General features: G+C 37.9%; 3 protein-coding genes and 1 pseudogene across 3 annotated transcripts; 1 reads left to right on the forward strand and 3 right to left on the reverse strand.

Annotated features, from left to right (window-relative positions):
- Positions 1–1,598: 1,598 nt before the first annotated feature.
- On the reverse strand, positions 1,599–3,544 carry LOC132185638 (SKP1-interacting partner 15). Its single transcript, XM_059599400.1, has 2 exons — positions 2,232–3,544; positions 1,599–1,912 (listed from the first exon to the last, which is right to left on the reverse strand). Exon 1 carries the CDS (start codon positions 3,492–3,494, stop codon positions 2,250–2,252), a length of 1,245 nt encoding a protein of 414 aa, XP_059455383.1. The 5' UTR covers positions 3,495–3,544; the 3' UTR covers positions 1,599–1,912; positions 2,232–2,249.
- Positions 3,545–8,778: 5,234 nt separating this feature from the next.
- On the forward strand, positions 8,779–11,392 carry LOC132185909 (serine decarboxylase). Its single transcript, XM_059599722.1, has 5 exons — positions 8,779–9,215; positions 9,409–9,640; positions 9,743–9,936; positions 10,003–10,139; positions 10,623–11,392. The coding sequence occupies exons 1-5, from the start codon at positions 8,945–8,947 to the stop codon at positions 11,202–11,204; spliced, it is 1,416 nt and encodes a 471-aa protein (XP_059455705.1). The 5' UTR covers positions 8,779–8,944; the 3' UTR covers positions 11,205–11,392.
- Positions 11,393–12,599: 1,207 nt separating this feature from the next.
- Positions 12,600–15,289, reverse strand: LOC132185908 (abscisic acid 8'-hydroxylase 3-like; annotated as a pseudogene).
- A 3,703-nt stretch (positions 15,290–18,992) lies between these two features.
- LOC132185852 (transcription factor VIP1) lies at positions 18,993–23,293 on the reverse strand. Its single transcript, XM_059599652.1, has 4 exons — positions 22,615–23,293; positions 22,219–22,351; positions 19,941–20,025; positions 18,993–19,603 (listed from the first exon to the last, which is right to left on the reverse strand). Exons 1-4 carry the CDS (start codon positions 23,142–23,144, stop codon positions 19,341–19,343), a joined length of 1,011 nt encoding a protein of 336 aa, XP_059455635.1. The 5' UTR covers positions 23,145–23,293; the 3' UTR covers positions 18,993–19,340.
- Positions 23,294–25,566: the final 2,273 nt, after the last annotated feature.

Consider the following 25,566-nt stretch of genomic DNA (forward strand, 5'->3'; position numbering starts at 1 on the left):
TGCATAGATTACAAGGTAAATGACATTCAATTAATATGCAAGTTAAGATAGTTATTGAGTAATGTTTGTATAATGCATGAGAAATTTAACTTCGTAACCCTTTCTATTGGGTGTAAGGGTAAATATGTCGAGTTCCATGGCGGTTACAACCTTTTCCATCATTTCTAACATCATCAAAACTCAGTAATGTATGTTAATTTGTATCAGGTACCAATAATATCGAGCCAATTATTTTTGCTGAACGTTTAGTTTCTACATTATCAATACTTTCGAAAAATGACAACGGGAAAGATTCCTGGTCTGACCAAGGCTGAAAAACCACTACTCTCTTTCCTCACAAGTTAAAAGCCCCAAGAAAACTAAATAGAAGAACATACCACCTAGAGAAATACGAATTAAAACATAGAGAATGCATGAAAAACATTTACCAAGGAAACTTGAAGTCAATTCTTTTTCTAATAAGTAATCATTTTATTAAAGAGAGAGGAAAATGCTCCAGTACAGTTGCTGTAAGCCTGTATATAGTAGAGCAACTCCAAAAAATTACAATGAAAGATTAAAAGATCAAGAAATTCTACAAAAGATGTGGAATAAACACTGCTTAAGGCGTAAATCTAATAATACAGAATTCTCATGAATGAGGGTTTGATCCAAATCAATGTAAGGTTCAACCTCCTCCTCAAAAGTATGACTATGTCTTTCTCTCCAAAGCATTCACAAAAGACATAATGGAATGGAATCGAATGATATAGAGTAATAACATGCTGTTTAAACTAGAAACATATGCAAAGGCAACTGAACCTAGCAGCAAGCACTCAAACCATGTGAATTTAAAATATTATAGAGGAAATTTGAGCTTCAATTGGTTCAATCATTTGAGCAGTGTATATCTATATTCTATAATTTCATATTATTAGAATATTTAATTAAATGATTTAATCAATCATTTCCTACCAATTTTAGCTTTTGAGATAAATGGTAAATTAACATGATATTAGAGCAAAAATTCTAAGTTCAAACCTTATTTTTTTCATACATCTCTCATTTCAATTAAATATTCACGTGTTGAGCCTCACTTATGAACCTGGAGTTTAATTAAATGATTAAATAAATCATTTTTTATTAGCTTAAACTTTTGAAACAATTGGTGATTTAACACATATCAATCAGAACCCACAAGTTCTTAATCTAGCATAAGTTCCTCGCTTTGTTTTTAAAACTATTTCGTATTTTGGTGAATATTTGGGAATGAGTTAAGCATCACACATAAGGCAGATGATGATGAAGCTGAGACCCCTGAATGGTTGAATCACAATAATTTTAGAAGAATATATAGCATGGCTAATTTATCAATGCCTTATAGATTGGTTGGAACCATCGTCCCTTGATATAGCAATGGTTCATGACCATCATAAATTCAAAGTCATCCATCAAGGTGCTTGAATCACATTCCTAATCCAACATATTGATAAATCAGAACAATAGCTTATCCAAATAAATAAATTTCGATAAGAACTTCCTTATATGATACCAAGAGGCATTCAGAGGCAAGGTTTTTTTCTAGGTGAAGAGCCTTCTGCCTTCCTATTGTATTGCAGTTGCTGAGAAATTGTTCTTTCATTTCCTTCTTGCTAAAATGCGCTGCATAACTGTTGCCAAATATGGCACTAACTTGTGGTTTACAAGGGCAAAATGAAGAGTACTATACTGCACGTAGACAACTTAAGGAATCGAAAATGTGCTGATTTTGCATCACACTTGAGGAAAGCATCACAATCAAGCAAAAAAGAAAGGCATTTAAGGCTTCACCCTTCAAATCCACCAATCCATAGAGTCATCCTAAAAGTCACACAACACACTCTCCCCAAGAAATGAAATCTCCCGATCCCCTGTCACATTCCTCATAGGAGACCTACATCATCCACAAGCACACAGAAAGCCCCACTATTAAATTAACCAACTTTAAGCGTGGGTGTGCTCTTAAAGGCTAAATTACACGCCTTTAGGAGTTCCAACTGAAGTGCAACAATCCCAAAACAACAACCCCAAGATAGCAAGTTTCGCACAAAAACGGTTCTGTAACATAGATTATGTTAGGAGCTGCTGACACACGCCAAACATGATAAAGATGCACTAGACAACCCCCAATTGCTAGAAATCATTTAAGCATTTTGAGTATCCGAATACAACAATATGGTACAACATAATTGAATACTACCACAAACACCAACCTTTAATTGGCATTGCCATCAGGGCAACGCCGTGAGCCTGGCCTCGAACACGAATCCACGGCAGAGGCCGTCGCCGACGCCGCTCCCGGGCACCCCATCTACCCAACGCCACTCCCCTTTGCCCTTGCAGCGGTCCCAGACGGCCAGCTTCCCAACCCTCTTGGCCGAGAAGCAGACCCTATCGCCACCACCAAACACCTTGAACTTGCTCGACTCCTGGAAGCACCTGAACATGTCCAGGGGCATCCGACCCGCCTCGTCCCACTCCAACGTGTCCAGGTCCAGCCTCAGGATCAGGATCGTCGAGCACGACGCGTTCAACGAAAACGACGACTTTAACCCTCCGATCATTAGCAGTCGGTTCCCGTTGCCTCGCACCAAACGCGGCCGTTTCAGTATGTCGAACACGTCCCCCCACTCGTGCCGCTCCAGGCGAGTCCACGTCTGGGAGCTCCTCAGCCTCTTGATCGAGCAAGAGAACAGCTTCCACTGGTTCCGCCACGGCGAACCCATGTCACACAGCGCGTACACAGAGTCCGACACCAGGATTGGGCTTCGCGGCTTCGAGGGCAGGTTGGATGAGAACTTGAGCCACTGGTTTGAGCCGGAGAAGTACAGGGCCGCGAGCTCCGAAAGCACCATGACTCGGTTGGCCGAGTCGACGAGGACCGAGCCGTGGCGCGACCAGGCGGATCCGAGCTGGGGGAGGACTTTGAATTGCAGAGTCAAGGGGTTGCAAACCACGAGGGATTTGCTCGACTCGGACGAGTGGGGCGAGTCGGCCCAGAGGTAGACGAGCCCGCGCGCGGAGGCGACAGGGTGTGGGGACCGGAAGGGGAGGAAATCGAGGGTGAATCTGAGCCATTGATCCTGGTCCGGATCGAACACGTGGAGGGAGGGAGGGGAGGAAGCGTGGCGATGGTGGTGGTGGTGGTGGTGGTGGTGAGGTGGGCGGAGAGCGAGGAGGGTGGAAGGTGGTTGGGCGGCAATGAGTTCTTTGAAGTGCGGTGAGGTCAGAATCTGGTGGAAGTGCTTGCAGACCGAGCGGCAGATCACGATCTGGCGGAGCGGGAGACTCGAGAAGATCTGATGGAGAGTGTCCTGCGGGAGCCGGTCGATATGGCACGCGTCCATTTTTCCGAGGATCAGATCGATTTGGTAGTGGTGGTGAAGGGGAGAGGAGCTGATGGTTGGCTTGGCCTTGGCCCTTGGCCTTGGGCTATTGCTTGGGGTTTTCGGAAATGTGGGGTCGTGATTTCTCATGCTTAATACTTGTTTGACACCTGTTCTTCTTCTTATGGCCGCCTGTTGCCTTTCCTCAATTTCCTGAATTTACCTACTAAATCTTCATCAGCTAAGCTTTTTATATATATATATATATATATAATATTATGATTAATACAAAATAACTAACAGTTAATACATTGTAAACGGAAAACCCAAATTAGTATGTATGAGAATTGACAAAGATGAGACGGACCCACGAGCTTAATTTCCATTGGATTCTGTCTAACTTGGAATGTGGGCCCCCACCTCCCAACGAAACAACTCGTTGATCAGCTCGCGCACCAACATCATCACATGGCGACCCATGCTTATGCGTAGGGACCAAACATGCATGAACACAATGATGATGACACGTGCCTCAATCTTACCTCAACCAAACCCATCAACTTGTCCCTTGTCTCTGTGTCAGCACCCAGGAGTCATAAGTCATAACTCATGACATGACAAGATTTGGGTGTAAGAAACTAAGAAAAGCATTGCACTACAATTCGTCCCTTTCATACCACTTTCAGTTATTTCCGCAGAATCAATCTCACCCTGTCAGAGCGGATGCCTGGACATCAAACGGCGACGTCGAAACATCAACCTTTTTTGAATTAGCTTGTAAAGTAAAGAATTGTAGGACCGATAAAATAAGATGAACAAGTGTTGTTATATGACAAATATATAGGTAGTAGTAAGAGGGAATCATATCCTCTACTTGTTTATTCTTACGGTATAAAAAGAATGCATTAAAATAATAATTAATAAATAGAGAATACGCAAGCTTATTAGCCCCATAGCATCAAACGAGTTGCATACAGAAAATAACAAAAGTTGGTTGAGTAGAATATCCTCTCCCAAGCCAGGATGCCTATAAATTCAGCCATTTACTTCTTTGTGTGCGTCCAAAATCAGTGTTTTAAGTTCTAACCTGTTGAAAACAGCCACCAATAATTATAAAATGGGAAGAAATTTTTTTTTTCTTCTCATTTTTGTCAAGATCGAGGGTTGCTTTTGCCACCCATTTCAACGATGAGGTTTGAAATTCTCAAGCCTACTTCCACTGGCTCTTGGGGATTTTTTTTAATATTATTTTAATGAGATAGCACTATAACAAATACAAACCAGAAACAAAAACACATGGCCTAAAAAAACAAGAAAAAAAAAGAGGCCTCAAAACACTACTAAGGAGGATTATTTCACTATTAAGAAAAAGATCTAACAAGGGATTTAATTTAGTGAAAAAAACTGCTAGTCGAGCTAGTGGTAGCGGCCTAGTGAGTACTGTTGTGACCACGTCGATTTGCATTTCTGTCAATCTGAAGAAATCAAAAGAATCATAAATAATGAAAATAATTCTCCAATTGGTTGTGGGGTATTGGGTGTCATCATATGTATTGCGCTTACTATTGGATCATCAAATGTCAAGTGAGTATCACAAGTAAAGATAGAGGGAGTTCAAGGCCCAAAATCCATTATTACACCCGTCATATCAAAAGCGACCCACAACTTGGGCAATGGGAAATGGGCAGCCCATCTTGCCCGTGCTCAAGATATTCATCTACATGGTTGCAAGATAGCAAAATTGGCTGAGCTTCAGATTGATAAGTCAAGCTCGATCCAAGCTTGAGTTTAGTTTAGGCTTTTAAAGATTGGGTTCTAGTTACCAACATAGTTGAATAGTCTCTTAGTTGGGCATGTTCAAACGCTGACTCAAACACCCGACCCAATGCATGCTAGGGTCAATAAATTTATCATATTTCGCACATATTTTTCTACAATTAATTATTAAATTTGTGAAGTTTATTATTGACTTATGTAGAGTCCACATAAATTTACAAATCTAATAATTGATTATAAGTCCATAGCATTTCTAGTTAAGGCAGGATGTGTTTTGAGCTAGAATGATGGGCTCTTTGCTAGCCGATCACAACCAGGCACGTCGTCATGAGTCTCTCTGAGGAGTCATGGGCTCTCGATAACCTCGGCTTCGGTAAAGGGCCCAATAACTTGGTACACTACCTTGTTAACAAACATTTTAGCTCAGCAACCAAGCGTGTCTGGCTTCATGTAGCTCTAATTTTATGATGTTCTCATGGCCTGGTCAGTCTTTATATTTTAGGAATTAAAGCACCTATGAAATATCTTCTAGTTCCCCTGGAAATAAATTAGTCACTTTTTAGTAATTTTATCTTCCTCGGATGAAAACATGGGAAGTGGGGGAGGGGACGGATACAATCACACAACAACTGCAACATAAATAAATGGCTAAGAGTTTGTTTGAGCCTGTGTTTGAAAAATATAGTTTTTAAGTTAAAAAATAGTTTTAAGCAAAAATTTTATTTTTATGCTTTTGTCAAAAGTACGTTTTAACCATTTTTTTTGTTGCTTTTTAAACATTTAAAAACGCTTTCAATTTTTTTTACCCAATTGGTACTTTTATCTTCGAGCGGACTTTTTTTCTTTTTTTTTTTTAAAAGTACATCCACTCAATCAAAAGAAATTACAACAAAAACTAAAAACAGAAAACAAATACAAACCAAACTGAAAAACCCAATTCAGGCATATCACTAGCACGTCAGTGAACTAGAAAGAGACAAAAAAAAAAAAAAAAAAGTGGAAGGTACTAGCGAATGTAGCTGATGAAAGCTACGGCGCTCTATGATGGATAAAATAATTTGGAGTAAAAAAATTCCTAAAAAAATTAAATCTCGACAAGTTTCCAAAAGAAACTGTGAAAATTATGCTGAAAAAGAACAATGAAAAAAGGGTTTTTTTTACATACACAGAGTTTGAGACTCAATCAGTTCAGGTTATTTTTTAAACTCAATCTAGATAGACCACTAGCACCTTGGTTAAAAAGAGACCAAATAGGTGAAAAAAAAAATACTTTACACAGACACCAAGTCTAAAGCCCAACTGATTCGAGTTAAACAGAAAGAAAGCAACACAACAACATAACATAATAGAAATTCATGACAAAAAACAGGAAAAAAATCTCTTAAGTCCAAAAAAATGAAAAATATCGATACCAAAAGCAGAAGCGACTATGCGGAGGAACTCATGCCAGCACGCGAGGGACACGTGTGGCCGTGCGGGCGCTTGTTGCCCTGGGGTATGTTGGTGAACGCCGGTAGGGACGGGCATAGGTTGGCGGGACGGGCATAGGTGATAGGTTGGTCCCTCTGGTTTTTGCCAAATGGTTTCGTATGATATATATGATCAGTGATCACACCGCCTGCCAAACCCTGTTGTTCGTTTGTAATTTAGTATTGCATGCATGATTGCATCAGGACAGAACTGAGATTTAAGTTTGAGGGGGGCAAAAAAAAAAAAAAGGGGAGGACAAAAAAAAAAATGTTTTTAAGAGTATATTTAAAAACAAAAAATTAGGAGAGATTTTAAAATTTTGGGGGCAGTGCTCCACCTAAATTCGCCTATGATTGCATCCCATTCTAAACGACACAGGATGGGTAACATCTCTACTCGTTGGCATAGCTTGGATTAGTTTTTGAGAATTGTCTTTATAATTTTGGACTAATATGATAAATATTATGGTTAAATTTACTTTACTCCTGAAATTTCAGGGAATTTTCCAATTCGAACTTCAATATTTAAAAATTGACAATGTACCTCCCTAATGTTTCAAAAATTTTCAATTAAAACCATTTGTTACTAATTTTCGTCTAATTGGACGGAAATCATCTCATATGCGTCTCACATAAGATTTTGATATCCTCTATTCTAATTTTTTTCTCATTAAAACTTATGAAATTACGTAATTACTCTCAATTTCATAGGTTTTAATAAAAGTAATTTAAATAATTTCATAGGTTTTAATGAGAGTAAAATTGGAATAAAGGGCATCAAAATTCCACGTGAGACGCACCTGTGATGATTTCCGTCCAATTAGACGGAAATTAGTAACGGATAGTCTAAATTGAAAATTTTTGAAACATTAGGGGATACATTGCCAATTTTTAAATATTTGAGTTCGAATTGAAAAACTCCTAAAATTTAATGGAGGTAAAGTGAATTTTTTCCTAAATATTAAATTGATAAAAAAAAAAAAAAAAAAAGGAAGTAATGTTAAAAGTTTCTTTTATATATATATTTTTTATGTCATTCCAAAAATAAGGTAATTTATAAAATTATCATTTTGCTCAAACTACTCTAAGACCCAATTCCATCAAAATATAAGTAAAATTCAAAATAATTTGCACTAATCATTAAGAATTTTTTTTTTTTTTTTTTCAAAGAGAAAATTCATGCCTTAATATTTATCTAATTGTTTTGATTGTTTTAGGACCACACGCTTGTTGGTGCAAAAATATCTGCTCAACACGATAGAGTATAAGATTCAAAATGGTTCCACGTGATTCTCTGTATCTGTCCGACTCAAGACACATCTCCCAAAGGAATCTTCATTTTTCCAACGTGGCCCCCCCCCGGCTATCCGTGGCGAACGTCGTCGTTTTACAGCGTCCACTTTCTACCTTCTAGTTTTACATCGCACTCGAACGCGCCTAACAATGGACACAAATTTTTTATAAATATGAATCAGTCTCTACAAATGATAATAATTTAAAAAATATATGTCCTTTTAAATGCTGATTTGTAAAAAAAAAAAAATTTAGAGACCGGTACCTAGGAAATTTCTATCCCTTAATAATTACTAGGTCGGTGATGACATGTCACATGTGTACGGTGTACCAACAGCAAACTGCCCTTTGGCTGTGGGCCTGTGGTTTACAACCAGTTGCATAATTCGTTTTTGGACGTTTGCGTTGAAATAGAAAGATTTGGACGTTTCCGCCTATGGAACCAACAACTTCAAGATTCCGTTGGCGTGATTTAATTTGAGAAGATTCACTGTCGTTTATCATGAGCTTCATATACAACTTCGGGACGATCTTATCTCTTATTTTATATTATTATCTGTTTTTACGTATAATTCAATATTTTTTTTATACGCATGAAATTATCATTGGAGGTTAAAGAATATAAAATTGGAAATATAAAACAAAAGGATACATCATTCTATTACATAAATGTTATAAAAATTTTTAAAAATGACATAAATGTGTAAAATTTCAAGATATGAAAGTAAATGATCACCACCAAATGCATGGATGCATTTATAACAAAAATGGAGTTTTAGAAAGATAGTTCTACTTTAGAACATTGGCTCCAAAAGGGCTACTATCGTAATCACGTGCGTCAGCTGTGCTTATGATATGAAGAAGGCTGGCGCCTTTAAAAATAATGCTAGTTCTTCCATTTAGATTACTCCCTACATTTCGCTCTCCCTCTTCGCTCGTTTTCTGCGGAGGATTCAAGCGTTCTTTGAGCGAATCCACCGTCTCGTGCGCGCTCTCTCAGCTGGGTCTCTTAACATTCATTTTGATTTTTGTTTGGGTTATTTAGGAGGCGGCCAGGTCATCATGGTTGAGAGCGTAGAGAGCGGGGCGGTGGAGGTCTTCGATCCGATTGCTGTGGTGGCGGAGCCGTTGCCAGCGAACGGCGAGATGGGGCGAGCGAAAGAGAAAGCTAACGTCAGGGAGATCGTGCTGGGGCGAAATGTACACACAATGTGCTTGCCCATCACGGAGCCCGACGCCAACGACGAGTGCACCGGCGATAAGGAGGCATACATGGCTAGCGTGTTGGCTCGCTACAGAAAGACCCTCATTGAACGGACTAAACACCATTTAGGTGATCAGAATAATCTGAAGCTTAAGCCCCCGCTTGTCCAAAAACTTAAAATCTAAAGAAAACGACCAATTTAATCATTTAATTAATTCTTTAACACATTTTTTTTTTTATAACTATATGTTAATTCATCACCTTTTCAAGACATTGGGGTGTTATGTAGTTTCCTTACTTGAAATAGTAATATCTCTTGCAGGTTATCCTTATAATCTGGACTTCGATTATGGTGATCTGGCGCAATTGCAGCATTTCTCCATTAACAATCTCGGTGATCCTTTTATTGAGAGCAACTATGGTGTCCATTCAAGGCCGTTTGAAGTTGGCGTTTTAGATTGGTTTGCTCGTCTCTGGGAAATAGAGAAGAACGAATATTGGGGATACATCACAAATTGTGGTACAGAAGGCAATCTTCATGGGGTTTTAGTTGGGTTAGTGACGTTGAACTTTCACCTGGTTATTTTTACTTTTACGTCACTTGAAATTCTTCTTTGTCCAAGAAGAGTGCAACTAAAAAAAGCTCAACTTTGCAGGAGGGAAGTGTTCCCGGATGGGATTTTGTACGCGTCCCGTGACTCCCATTATTCTATTTTTAAAGCAGCCCGAATGTATAGAATGGAGTGTGTTAAGGTTGGCACTTTGGTTTCTGGTGAGATTGATTGTGCAGATTTTAAAGTTAAGCTACTTGCAAACAAAGACAAACCTGCCATCATCAATGTTAATATAGGTATCTCTACATGCATTCTCCTTTGTTTAATTGCTTGAATGAATTACTCATATAGTTATATTGTAGGGACAACCGTCAAAGGTGCTGTTGATGACCTTGATCTTGTAATACAAACTTTGGAAGAATGTGGATTCACACATGACCGGTTCTACATTCATTGTGATGGAGCTTTATTTGGACTTATGATGCCTTTTGTCAAACGAGTAAGTTATTTTTTCAATTCCTGCTGTTGAGGACAGGAAGGTGTCACCACCTGCCTTTTATATTCATTGCATATGTCCTGTTCATGTACAAAGTCATTTGCTTCTACCTATGGGAAACGGGATCTGATCTGTTTTTTTTTTTTTTTTTTTTTTTCTGTAGAGAAACTGGACCTAAAATTGTCCTAAATGGTTATCTTGGTGATATTTTTTTTAAAGAATCTAGCCTTCCTATAAAGACTTGAGTGGATATAGTTTTAGATGTCTTTGATGAATCCATTAAATAGATGAGCCTGAATTGTTCATTTTTAGTACTATACATAACAAAAGTATAGATAATTCCTATAGTCTAGTTTTTCATGAGTAAATGAAAATTGAAAGATTGTCTCAGATAGCTGTTGTAGTGCTTCATGTTGTAGTAATTCTAACTTTATCTAAATCTTGGGCGAGTTGTTTTTTTTGGCTCATTTTCTTGCTGGTGATCAGGCACCAAAGGTTACTTTTAAGAAGCCCATAGGCAGTGTGAGTGTTTCTGGCCATAAGCTTGTTGGATGTCCAATGCCTTGCGGTGTTCAGATAACAAGGCTGGAGCACATCAATGCGCTGTCAAGAAATGTTGAGTATATTGCTTCAAGGGATGCCACAATAATGGGAAGCCGGAATGGTCATGCTCCTATCTTCCTGTGGTACACCCTCAACAGAAAAGGCTACAAAGGGTTCCAGAAAGAAGTACAGAAATGCCTTAGAAATGCTCACTATTTGAAAGCTTGCCTATTTGCTGCTGGTATTAGTGCCATGCTAAATGAGCTCAGCAGCACAGTTGTGTTTGAGCGACCTTTGGATGAGGAGTTCATTCGCAGGTGGCAGTTAGCTTGCCAAGGAAATATTGCACATGTGGTGGTGATGCCAAATGTCACCATTGAGAAGCTGGATGATTTCTTGAAGGAATTAGTGGAAAAACGTTCAACTTGGTATCCGGGTGGAAAAGTCCAGCCTCCTTGTATTGCAACAGAGATAGGGAGTGAGAATTGTCTTTGCACTCTGCATAAGTCAGTCAGTAGGGAGTGAGAGAATTTGTCTTTGTACTCTGCATAAGTCAGTCACTAGGGAGTGAGAATTCTCTTTGTACTCTGCATAATTGAGTTATTGTTTTATTCAGATCTTTCCTTTCTGCTGTTGTTGTCTGTAACCAAAGGCTTGATTCAAGTCTTTGCTTTCCCTCTCCCTTGTCCCTGAAAAAAAAAAAAAAAAGGATTGATCTAAGTCCAATTAGGTGGCCCTTTCCCCATTTCAATGATGCCTTCATATCGGCTTAGCAAATGCCTTATTTTCCTTTTATTGGTCTCAATACATCGTCTTCACAGTGATGGTCAAAGTTGTTGATGAGCTAATTCCAGTCCGTTAACAGTAAAGGGCTTGTTTATCAAATATTGGGAGCTGCATGTTTGCTTTTCAGTTTCTTAGCATGAACCATTGGGAGCGAGAACCTGCTTGTGTGCAGAATAGGTCCGAGCTTAGTATGTTGTCACTTTTTCCTATTCGAAATTTTTGCTTGCTTCCTTTCAGTTATCAAGTTATTTCCCAAGCACTTTCCATTCCTTTGTAGAGATCAAAGGGACGTAAAATGAATCTAAGACTTCTCAGATTTATCGTCAGCATTAGTCACATTTTCTGCTTGTTCAAGAAGGCTGTCGGTGGCAGGTGGACTTGAAAACTCAAATTGCAACTACACTAGGGCATCTTACGAATTTTCATTCCTTTTTTTTTTTCTGCTTCGATCATGTTTCGTACTTGCTGGAGCAGTTTTGAATCATAATTGCTAATTGCACTGGTTGGGGCTTTTATTGACATTTAAAACACTAATGCATAATACCCCAGAACAGAGTACAATCAGTTCTGTTTTCACGATTGTCAATTAAAGCAATTTTTATGATGCATTTATGCAATTTAGTTTAATTCATATTCGATCCGTACTGAAAGGTGAAAGTATTGAATTTATGTTGCCAAAGGGTGAAAATGTCTGCAATATTTCATACAAAAATAATGCAAAATAGCTGGAAACTTTTGTGCAGAATTCCTCATATTTCCATGGATGATTGAAGAATTAAGTGCTTTAGAACTAAACAGCATGATCTGCTTTCAGCATAGACATGGAGCCATGGAGGGCCTTATGATCTATCTAAAAATCCACTTATCCTAACATTTCTTTCTGCTTTACTAACAATTCAAATGAAAGGTATGAGCAATGCTTTGTGATGGAAAGTTTCAAAGTTGTTTACATTGCAGCTGATATAGGGTATGACATTTCCTGTCTTACTTTTCATAATTAATGTCTAGTGCCACTGATGATAAGTAACCTATTGGTATCTTTCTATAAAGGATACTTTTTTTTTTTTTTTTTCTTTCTATAAAGGATACTTGCTTGTACTAGAAGATAGGTCTTCTTCAAGGGATAGATGTTGTTTGCTCTTCTTTATCCTTCTTGTTCTGCTTAAGCTTCTATATTCACTTCTTCTGTTCTCCTGTTTTTATGCTTTAGGATTTCCTGTAGCAGAAATGTTTTACAGTGGCTCAACTACAATCGGATACTTGTTTTTTGGCATCCTTACAAGTGTTGGCTGGACTGAATCATCTTTCTCCAGAGGTCTCCACCTGTGATAGAGATCACAATTTCAGAACCGGAATTGTAAGTCTTTCGAAATCAGGAAATGGCTATTGTTAAGTGATATGTACAATAAAAGAAGTATTTAGGCTGCCTAGAAACTAATTAATACGCACAATAATCTGGCTTTTCCAAGGCCTGGATGGGCAGCATTTATATTTCTTCGATTTCTGTTTCTTTTTTTTTAAAAAAAAAATAATAATAATAATTTGCTCATCTTACTTGTATCTGCAGACCAGATAATGAATGAAAATGGATATTTCAAGCTTGGCCAGGTTGATTCCGGGGCACATACGTGGGCCGCTACCAAAACCAAGAAAGCTGAAAGGCTTTAGCGGTTCCTGCATTTGATTGAGAAATTATTTCCGAGCACGAAAAAGGAAGGTATAGAAGTGGACTGCTGATTGATGAACTGGGAAGAGCTTACATCGAATCTGGAAGGGTCAAACTTTTGGGGATCGGGGAAAACTTCAGGGTCATGGTGGATGGAAACAACATCCAGGTTAACTGACCAACCTTTCTTGATTTTATATCCTGTAATATTCAAAAAATAACTTATAATCGCAATCATATTTCTGCAGATCATATTGGCATTGGCTATCTGATTTGTGGAGTCATACCATCAATCTCAAAATCCTGGGCTGCTTTTCTTGAAAACCAAGGAAGTATCGTGGCTCTCCGAAGAGTTTCATGAATTACCTGAACAAAAATGAAAGACCAAAGAATTCAGAACTTGTGAGATGTCAACAAAGAATGAGTAATTAAAGCCAATAACGACCAATGTCCTGCTCACTTTGGTGGTGTAGGGCATGTTGTTAACTTCAGCCCATGTGAGATATTCTCCTTCCTTTCTCTTTGCTTGAATTTGTACGTGTTCCTCCTGCATATCCACCATCCAATTAACTTCAAGGTGTAGAGCTGAAGAAAATAAAATTTACTGCTTTGAATTTTCGAAGTGAACAATACCCTGAGTTGTTCCAGAACAGCAGGATTTTTTCCAAGGAATTGGATCAGCCATGTGAGAGCAGCAGTGGTAGTGTCATGACCAGCAACTAGCAGAGTGAGTATATTGTCTTTCAACTGTGTATCAGTGAGTTTGTTTTCATCATGTGCTCCATCTGCTCCTTTGCTGTGTTTCATTATCAGTGATTCTAAGAAATCTTTTTGGAAGCGTTCTCCATTTCTCCTCCTGGAAATTATGTAGTCTAAGATGGCGTACATCCTATCCCGAGCCTTGTTAGACAGATGGAACATTGAGTTAGAGAAAACTTCAAGAACTTTCCTCTCTTTATATTTGAAGTTGCAGTTCTTCTGATGCATGAGTTTCTCAAAAAACTCATTGCTACAATTTGGTATTATAATAACTTTGTTACCTTGATACCGCGATAAAAAGCTGTTCCTGGTATTTTAAATGGCAAAGAAGCAAATGAGGAAGAAATGAGTTTGAAATTGGCCCGAAACTTTTCCTGCTCCTCGCCTGTGGGTTCTAAGCTCATTATCATGTTTCCAATCACTTTGAGAGTGAACTGCATAAGTTAAAAGATTTAGTTATTTCTCCAGAAGCGACTTTTAAGACTTGGAAATGTGCACTTTTGACTCAATGACCAAAACTCAACTGTAGAAGCCTCTTCAAGAACCAAAACTGTTCTTCCAGGCCATTGATCCAATGTTTGAATTGCCAGCATATTGATAAACTGAAAATATCTTTTCAGGACAGGGGCTCAGCGATAAGCCGTCGAAGCCGTTTGTGTGCTTCTCCAGTGGTTTGGAGCAAGCTGGTAGGGCCTAGCACCTGCTTGCCTGCATAGAAGAGGTTCAAGCTCACCAACCCATCTTTTCCTGTCAACAAGATCTTGCTTACTTCCCTCCCTGTCATGAAGATGGTGAATCTCCCCAAAACGCTAGTCTTAAACACCTTTCCATATCTACAAGTAAAATCCATAGATAGAATAGTTAAAACAGATCATTTTTGTATATTACCTTTTACCTAAAGAATTTGACGGATTACCTCTGCTGCCTCTTCTTCATGAAGCTGTAAACACCAGATGGACTTGAAAAGTCTGCAAGAAATGAGAAGCTTTCACCTACAACAGGCGAACCCAAGCTACCTGGTATTTCCTCCATTTCTTTTGGTGAAGCCCATGAATGCAGCAAGAAGAAAGCTGAAAGCACGAACATGGAAAGAAGCACCAACGTTAGTAAGATGCTCATATCCATGGCCACTCAGTGAATCAGCAGAAAGCACGAAATGTAAGGCAACCAAAAATGACCCCATATATATAATGTTGTTACATTAATCTTAGCCGCATAGTATTTTAGGAAACTTGCAATATTCCTCTACCTAGGAAATAACTATGACTTGGACTTATTCATATTCTTATCCAAAAATACTACATCCTCCACTGTAATCATCACCAATAATTTCTTTGTCATTGCACATGTTAAAGTAATGCTGCTTTTATCCAATTTCTTGTTATTTTCTTGGGTTTGTATCTAGCTAGCTAGCTAGGCTTGTTCTTCTCATCCTTCTTCGTCAAAAGCTGAAATATATACGGCAGACAAATATTAGATGATAAAGATATTTTGTTTGCCGTCCTTGAGTTCACCCTTTATTAAATCTAAAGTCACCATCTTACATATGAAGAAATGTACATGAGACATCCCTTCTTTGTCACTTTCGTTGAGGGTGTTAGATTAATTAGTTGATTAAATTACCAGCTAGTTCCTTGGAGGATGGTCATTGCTCAAGAACTGAAACGGGATCTTTGGACAGGTACATAGGCTGCGTTTGTTAATGGTGATACAATTTACCAAGGACCCACCTGAGCCTGGTCCATATCATTGCTCAATATCTAAAAAAGGATCTCTGGACGCCTTTTAGTTTGTTTTTTTTTTTTTTTGTTTTTTTTTGGAGATAGCAAAGGAAAATAGAAAGGAGTCAAGGCGGGTCTTTCCCACTCTGGATGCGTACAGAAAAAAATAAAAGAACGAAAAGTGGGAATGGTTTCTATAACAATGATGAGAAGCGGCCCATTTGGCAACAGCAAGTAACTGGAGTTCATCTCTCAAGAAAAAAAAAAAAAAGACAAAAGAAACAGAATGTATGCAATAATAGGGGTGAGGCCCATTCAGAACGGAGGTTGGCATTGTTGATGACCATGATAGTGGATAAGGGGATCTTTGGACGCCTTTTAGTTGATTTGTTATGAACCCTTTTTATTGTTTTGTTTAGATTAATTATATTACTATGATGCTCACTGTAACTAAATTACATATACAAGGAAACGAGCATATAAGAATTGGTGTATAGAACAAAAGAGAGTTTGTTGTTTGGCGTAAAGCATATATCTAACTCTATGATGCTCCGTCGATATCACAATTGCAAGTTTGCAACGTTTGCCCTTAACACTAATAACATTTTAGCTCGAGTCACCCAGCCATGACGTTTAATCAAAAGGGTATTAACCTCAATAACTAAGAGAGGATTAAGGTTAATTGGTGCTGCTGCTGCAAGTGATTATTGGAGAAAGCAAGGCTTGCGTTGCCATTGACGAACATAAGCTGATGATATCAGACGTGATTGACATACGAACAAGATGCAAGTCAAACCTTAGAAAAAGAAAAAAAATTTTAAAAAAAAAGTTGAATTTCTAAATAATCTGATAGGGCAACATACTCTAGGCAGCTTAAATCCGAATGAAAAATGTCCAAGTGGTCATTGATATTTTATCTTTTATCATATAACTCTTTAAAATTTAAAAATTTATTGAAGCACTCTCTAAGATTCACACCGTTATCAATTGACTCCCTCCATACTCCTTCCATTAACTTTTAGTAACAATCATGAGTGACACGTGCTAACTAGACTCTCGGTAGGCTCGTTTCGTTCAACTAGCTTGCAGACATGAATCTTTGCGGCTACCATTTGCTGCATTGTCCGAATACTTTAGTGTTGTTCACTAACTTTCCTGCTTCTTGCCTTATTGTGTTAAAAAGGGTTCTTCGCACGGGGATGGGGGGGTGGTGGACATAGATTAGTTACCAACTTGTCTAAGAGTCTCTAATGGCCCTTGAGGAAGGGGGGAGGGAGGTTACCAAACTTCCGGAGAGGGGAAAGAAAGCGTCTTCCATGCCGTGAAATGTTTGGGAGAGAGCCTATTGATAGTCTTGGAAATAGATAGGGCATTAGGAACAAGATCTTCATGATAAGCTTTGTTCCTAGAAAACCACATATGATGGTATTAACATGTTTTTTTAACAATATTAACAAGAAGATAATAACTTCTATAAGGTTGTGACACAAACCAAGCCTATAAAATTGTAGTAGATGAGGGATTTTTTTAGGTCAGATTTAGTGTTTTTGGTGCATTTGCTTTTTTTGTTCTGTATCAACCTCTCATTTGAGGGTACAAATGCCTTGTTTGTCAAACAACACCCACCCCACGACATTGTGCGCTACAATTAATTTGCAGCAAACCTTGATAATCTAAAAAGCTGTTTCTCAAGACTTATGAAGCGAGTTTTGGTCTGGTCTGAAGGAAAAAATGGTACTGTGTAAAATTATCTTTTCGTCCTCCTGTCACCATAGCAAGGGAAAATTATATTTTCTTCCTTCATCTCTTTCTTCTTTTCTCCATTCAGACTCTCTTTTGCTCCATCCTCGAATCCCAGCGCATAGCCAAGAAAAACAAAAGGCAATATGCCTTAGGAGAGCTCCAGACAGTCACTCTGGACATCTCCTCAACCTATATCGAAGAGCAAGGTTAGTGGATTACACTTCTTCTATCTTCGTGTAAACCCATTTGCCCCCTCTCAAATGGGTTTGAGCTTGAAGAGGAAGGAAAAGTTGGGTTTGTAGAGCAATAATGGGTTTGAGCTTTGCTGACAGAAAGACAAATACGTACTTTTAGTGAGCAAGTTTTTTAAACTTCAGAAAGATCATGTTGCTTCATTCGTATTCAAAAGCAGGCTTTTGTAGATTCTCAAGATTTGCTGCAGACATTGTTCCTTAACGCACAGTGCCGTGGGGGTGGGGTGTTGTTTAACAAACGGCGCCAAAATGCTTGATTTGTTCAACAACCTTATAGAAGTTATTCTCTTCAAAAAACTTGGTTGACTAATAAAACAAAAAATGGTCCAAATAGTAGGAAAAAACTAGAGAAATTATTAATTTTCACCCTCGGTCTCTCCCATCCTTCCAAATTTCTAAATCACCATTAAATCTCTAGGCCCATGTCCTTCCAAATTTCTAAATCACCATTAAATCTCTAGGCCCATGTGTAAGACCGGCATGAGCCCTACATATCCAATGATATTAAAAATTGAGAGAATAGAAAAGAACCAGGAAAAGATGTATAGCAATTAGCACATCTCTAAAAATTATTAACTTATGCAGGGTTCTCTACGCTAAGACTACTCAGACGGAAAAGCTAATATGTCAACAAATTTCCATGTTGGCTTGAATTTTGTCAAACCTGACAATATAAAAATCTCTTTTAAGACGTTTTATTAAAATAAATTTTTTTTTTTTGAAAAAAAAAAAAAAAAGCCCTTGAGAGAAAAATTATTTGAAATTGACATGTATTATAAAATATTTATGAAATAAAAAATGTTATATCTAAAATTAATATTTGTATTTAAATGTTCTTAAAGAATTCTGGCAGGTTTACCCTGGGTGAACCTACCGACAATTGTGGTAGGTATAACAAAGTTCTTCATGAATATTCGAGAAACAAGCTGTTTTACTAACACACGCAACATATTATAAAAGGAGTAACTAGATATGATTGTTGATCTTCCATGGGCCGCACATGTCATGCATACTTTTTCATAACTTAAAATGCACATGTGTGTAGAGAATCAATTGTCTACAGCCGATGAGAAATGACAGTGATACTTACAATGACCTCGGTGCTCCATCTGGACTTTTTACACAAACCCAGAGTGGCGTAAAGCTTACCGACAATTTACATCAACCACCTTATAAATAATAAACATCTAGTGATAAAAGGAGAAATAGAAGTCAACACAAAACAATACATCAGTCCCGATCCTTTGAAAAGATTCCCTCTATATGCCAATTAAAAAAAAAGCAAGAAAAGACTTCCCATAAAGACAATGAGAAATGATGGCCTTGTAAGTTCTACTGATGGTTAAAAATGACTCCTATTTTTACATCATGGCCACACGAAAAATGTTCTCAATGAGAAGCATATTATCTCTATTTAAGTTTCATCATTCTAAAGCATGAGCTCCTTGTTCTGTAAGTAGTACAAAGCGACAATGTTCATCCATGATCCAACCATTACTTATCCTAGTAGGGGTTGCTCTACACCATATTTTGAGGAAATCCTATCCTAAAGAGTAGTGGAAACAGCCATATCTGCAACTGATACAAGGGACTAATCCAAGCAACACCTTTTACAATTTTTAACCTGCAATACGTATACATATATATGCATATATGTACATGATGATACCTGCAACGAATTACTTACCCTCTAATTCAGAAACATCAATTTACTGCTAAACCTGTGATATTACTACCCCCTCTTGTTGAAGTCCAAGAAGCTAGGGCGAGGCTGCCCATTTAGATTCTGCTGGTTGTTGGTGGATGACTGTGTCATGTAAAGCTGTTGCTGCTGTTCCTGTGGCTGGGTCTGAGGGCTACCAAAGTGATGTAAGGATTGCTGGTGGGAGGAATATTGAGGGGGTAACCCTCTGTTGAAAGGGCTGCCATTGACAGCTTGATGGCCTGCTGCTATCTTAAGCCGCTGCACTTCTTCTCTCAATGCTTCATTCAGAGCTGTAGACCACATAAAAGGAATAATTACATTCATTCCTCAAAACTAACAAGAAGGGAATGCAGAAAGACATCAAACCCCAAACGGTTATTATTTCTAGGAATTTGAAAACCGGATGGAAACCAAACCGTTGCAGTCTCTTTCTATGACACTTAAAAGAAAGATTTCAAAAAATATTCAAGAAATTTATTGATTCAGTTGTTTGGTGCTTGCTTGCGCCGTTGATGGTTTACTGGAATTCATATCAAGCTCTGAATAGGCTAAATATGTATCAACCCATCCTTGAGGCTCCACAAGTCCCCTATAAAGTGGCATAATCACAGTTGACAAAATGCATACCGTCTCTAAGATGTGCTTGCTGCTCCATAGCCTGTAATCGCAGTTTAAGCTCCTTATTCTCAACAGTCAATCCAGAAGTGTCTCTCTGAATCACGTGAAATATACATGAGAAACTTTCAATGCTTTCAACACTTTTAACATTTTTTCTTCTTCTGTTTTTCCTTATTTTACTTCAGTTTGTAAACTCAAACCAATGTAATAGCCAATAAGTTGCAACATGAGATCAAATTTAGATGACCAGCAGCTCAGTCCAAGAAAATTGGTAGACATCACTACAATAATCATTGTCATATAGCATCCTAGATGCAACAAATGCTGAAAATAAAATCGGACGAGGAGGTGTGCAGAATGACAAAAAGGAAACAGAAACACAAATAAAATATGGGGCATTCAATGGAACCATTGAGCAACATTACATAAACCCTAATGGAACACACTCTGACACACATATGTGCTTGAACACACCCCATACATTTGGCTGGTATAAAAACAAATGTTTATCATCATATAAATGAGTAGCACATCTACAACATGCACTAATGAATAATATGTAGTCAAAAATAAAGGATAATGTGGTTGTTTTTATAGCATAGTATACGGGACACTGCAAGCATCGCAGACTGGTTTAAGCACACAATGTCTCAACAAGAATACTATGCAACAACAGTAGAGAAGCATCTTACATATCATAGGACCAACTCAACATCGGAAACCTAGTCTGATGAAGGTCTGATGTATATTTCATGAAAATAATGGCCATTTCACATTCCTTGCTTGTCTGCAGTGTGTGCTGACGTCACATGCTAAGCAGGCTAGGGTGGCAATATAGAGCTTTTATTTTAACCACATGATAACATTTATAAGATTTTAAATATGAAACTACTTTGTAAAATTGTCCTAAGAGTTTAGCTAAAACATCTATCATGCATGAAGTCTGATCGTAACTATGACTTTGGAGTTGCATTCAAGAGGCGATATGGGTAACCAAGAAAACAGGCACACAAAATCTAGACACATGAGAACATATAAATGTGGCAATTTGTGTAGGTACGACAGTAGAAACCTTGTCAAAGTTAAATACAAAGTACAGACCAATAGACAATAAAATCCATTCCAAGTAAGCTACCTCATCCCCCATCAACCGCATTATCATAGCCTCCAAATACAACATATAGTTTTTTACAAGGCAGGTAACATCTATCAGATAGAATGACACTAAAACGTAATCTTTAACTTTTGTGAATCTATGCTAACATGATTCATCAAAAACCAATATCCCGGGCTGAATTTTATCAAGTTGGCATACCAAACTGAGTCCTCTCCATATAAAAATTCATGAAACGTCCAAAGTTTATGTTACTATTGCATTTGTGGTCCATGAAACATGTGATTGCTTAATATTTTCCCAGTCCATAAATCTATCCCATGTTAAACTTCATCAAGCTGCAGATGTCTAAAAGAATGAAATAGCGACTAAAGCAATTTAAGACGTTTCCTTAATGGTAAGATTGTTAATAACAAAAAGATACCAGACATCTCTTCTACAAATATCACAGAGCTCCCCGAAAACAACATTCCAACTTTCACCAACCTTTCAAGGTTGTAACAATCAATTATTCTCTCCATTAAACTATAACATTTACAGTTTCATAGACTGCTAGGAACAGATAGTTTTCACTTGATGTTTATTAACGAGAATGCCAAACACCGCCTGCTACTAAACAAATATCATTGACCTCTGTCCACAAACCGTTTCTGACATCAAGCAACAATTGATTTAGTATCAATTAACTGCGTTTTGCATGAAATGAATCACCTTTTAAAAAATAAAAAATAAAATCAATCAATTTTTTTTTTTTTGATAAGTAAATAAAATCAATCACTTAAAGAGAAAAAATAAGACAGTCACGTCACTGGTATTGATAACATAGACAATACAACTAAAGGATTCAACAGTTTCTTGAACTGCTTTGAGTTAATAAAAGCGTGCAAGTCTGTCCTCAAAACCCTACAGGCTTCAGAAACCAACACACATCGTGAAGTCACAAATAGAAGTATGATATACAAAGGCATATAAAGAAGGAAAGGAAGTTAATCCATGTATTGGGTTCTCATTGGATAAATCCACAATCATGAGAACTGTGGAATTCAAAATCAATATGCATGATAAATCCAGATCATAATTAGCCATGGGGTTCCATTGTATACCAAGAACTTAAAAATACTATCTCAATCCATATATCTCTCCTTAAAAGCTGCAAGTGAAAAAGGGTCATACCTGTAGCATAGTGACCTGTGCCGACAGGGTAGTTGCTTCTGTCTGAAGCGTCTGCACCTTCCTCTCCAGCTCACCCGTGTAACGTGTCTTCCTTTCCTTTGATCGTGCCGCGGATTGCCTATTAGCTAGAATCCTAATATGCAAAATGAAAATCATCAATTGCATCAACTTGAAATATATACCATCACTTCTGAACTCTGAAAATCAAAACGAAATAACGCAAAATTGACACCAACCAAGATACGGAAGTGAGAAAACCTCTGCTAATCATTCACAAATCAAGCATAAACACAGAACATAAATCGCAAACTCATAGCATATCAAAACCCTCAGCCAGAACAAGGTAAAGAAATATTTTTAAGAAGAAGAAAAAAAAACCCCAAAGGTAGAGCTTACCTTTTAGCTCTTTTGGGATCAATCAGCGCAAGCTCCGCGAGTCTATCAGGCGCCATGGACTTCTTCATAGCGTCCAGAGCCCCCATGGCGGAGTCGGCCTCAAACGACGCCGTCGAAGACCCGTCCATGGAGTTGCTATGCCTGTGACGGTGCACCCTCTTCTCCCCCAGCGCCACCGCCTCCTTGGCGTCGCCGAGGCTCAGGCCGTCGAAGAAGTCCGAGTCCACTGACAGGCTCCGGAAGTGATGGGCCGCGGGCCCGGAGGCGGTGGGCCTGGGCTTGGACTCGTCGGAGGACTTGGAGGAGGAATCGACGGCCATGGGAGCGCCACTTGGCGGGGGCGATGGAGATGGCAGGGCGGAGAGGTCGAGGTCGGAGGGGTCGAAGAGGAGGAGGTCGTCGAGGTTCGGGAAGCGGAAGGAGGTGTCCGAGTGGGCCCGCCGGTGGTAGGACCCCCGATGCGGGGTCTCCGGCATCTGGTCCAGGTCCACCACGCCCGGTGCGGACTTTCCTGTGAACTGCGGGTCCATTTGCTGCTGCTGGTGCTAGTGCAGGTGCTGCTGGTGGTGGTTAAGCGGCTAAGGTGGTGGTAGGGGGGACAAATAATGATGTCCAAAGCTAGTATGCTTGCAAATGGAACATGTTTAGCCACTCAGATGTGATTCATTACCAAATAAATCTTACTTTTAAGGATTAAATCAATGATATTGTCTTGGACTTACCATTTATTGGCTTCGGTGTATGGTTTATCAATAAGAAATAAGAACCATATGTTAAGGGAAAAAACAAACAAACGCATTAAGATGATAGCCAAATGGATATATTAAAAGGTAAAATATAAATGTTATTTAGTATACTGTAATATTATTTAATAATGTGGTAGTAAAAATTGAAAAATGTTAGGATTTTCTTGGTCCTATATGAATATTATTTTTTTAAAATTAGGTGAGATAAATAATGACTAGTTTTTTTAAAAATAATATTCAACTAGGACTAGGAGAACACTAAGATAATACCAGAAACGGTTACTCCAATTATATAAGAGTGTATAACAGTCTATTAAATAGCTTTATTTAAGTCTTCAAAAGGCAACTCAATTGGGTGAGATCACGTCTCATGAAGCGGAGGTCACTAGTTCGAATTCTCCTCCCTCCTATTGTGCGGACATGTAAAAAAAAAAAGCTTTATTCAAGTGTTATTAAGATATTACAATTTTTATTATAAATTACCTTATGAATAAAAATGGTAGTGCATAAATAGTGAAATAATTAAACAAAAAGATTGAATGGTCAATTTAATTAATTAGTCACTAACTTGTAATAAAAATGGTAAAATGGTTTAGATGCTATCACTTCAATTTGTAAAAATTGTTGTAATAAAATACAGGGCGTTCTTCCCTCCTCCATCATTGCCATGCACGCCGCGTGCTGTCTTCATTTACCCTAGTTGTAATATTATCACATGCATCCCATCATTGGCTCGACCCGCTTCTCCACTTTTCACTGAGCTGCGCCGATCAACCAACGGAGTCCCACGTGCTGACGCATGGATCTCACGCACCAACGCGTGTCTTCTCAGGAATATACATGATGCCATGCTCTTCCGCTGTTGCTTCTGTTGGGTTTTTTTTTGTTTGTTCTTTTTTTTTCTTTTAGTGTGTTTCGCTTTGTTCGTTTTGTCATAGTCTTTGGGTCAAGGGAGATTGTTTTTCTCCTGACCTTTGGGTCGATGAGGGTTAGATTGGTGTGAGGATTATTTCTCACGGCCGAAAAATAAGATTATGAATAATATGAGCTACCTATATCTTAGATCTAAAGCTTGTTTGATATTGCGTTTAATGGGCATAAAAGTGTTTTTAACACTAAAAAAGTCCGTTTGAGAAAAAAAAAATACTCGTTTGATAAAAAAAATTAAAAGTATTTTAAGTGTTCAAAAGGCTAAAAATGGCCAAAATCTACTTTTCTTTTTTATTTAAAAACTTTATTTCTCAAAACGTAATCCTAAACAGATTCTTAGTATGCTTTTGAAGGCCAAAACATATCTATTTTATAACTAAAGTTGTACATAGGTTTAGAGATATTGCTGTCATAGGTAGACTTTGATTATAAGAATTTTTTCGATCGACTTTGTAATAATATAGCAATTGATTATATTATGTTGGGGTTTTATGCAATGTGATAATAGATCTGTTATGCTTAGATCTTCTATAAATAAAATTTGAAAGATTCATAAAAAAAAAAAGAAAAAAAAAAAGAAGCAATAACTAACTAGTCTTAATTTCATCTATTTTAATTAAAAGGAATCTTAACAAACAAAAAAAACCTATTTATTTTGCCGTGTTTTCTGTCTCTTTAGTCTCTTCTTTGACCCAACAATCATTTCTATCGGGATTCGGGACATAAAAAATGAAGTTTGTAAACAAATTCGGGTTACTAAACCCAATTGTTCCATCATATCATATTGACAATTGACAAATGACAACCATCGATGGGGGATATATAACATACTAATTTATAATTGTTTTAATCAACATTTTTCTTCACATATATATATATATATATATAACTTAATGTTTTTGGTCAAACCTACTGCCTGCTTTCGGCTGGCCCTAATTATCGAGGAGTTTGAGACCAAAAAATTAATGTATTCCTGTTTGTTGTACTTCTGTAAATGTTACCAAATTTATAGCGCCCTTCCGCTGTAGTTTTATAGAGGGGCAGTGGCCAAAGAATTTGTGCAGATCAAAAATATGGTTAAATTCGAAAGATGCTTTATTTACCGTACCAATTACGAACAATGGAACCAAAATTTGGTTTTGCTATATGTACCACCAATCAATCAAGTTAAAATTGTCGACAACAGTCGAGTCCGTAAAGTCGTGATTTGTCGTCTCCTCTCGCTTCTTTATGTCTTCGCTAGTTGTTCTAGGCTGAAATTTCCTACAATCATTTA

This window comes from Corylus avellana, chromosome ca6, assembly GCF_901000735.1.
Source record: "Corylus avellana chromosome ca6, CavTom2PMs-1.0".
Classification (NCBI taxonomy): Eukaryota; Viridiplantae; Streptophyta; class Magnoliopsida; order Fagales; family Betulaceae; genus Corylus; species Corylus avellana.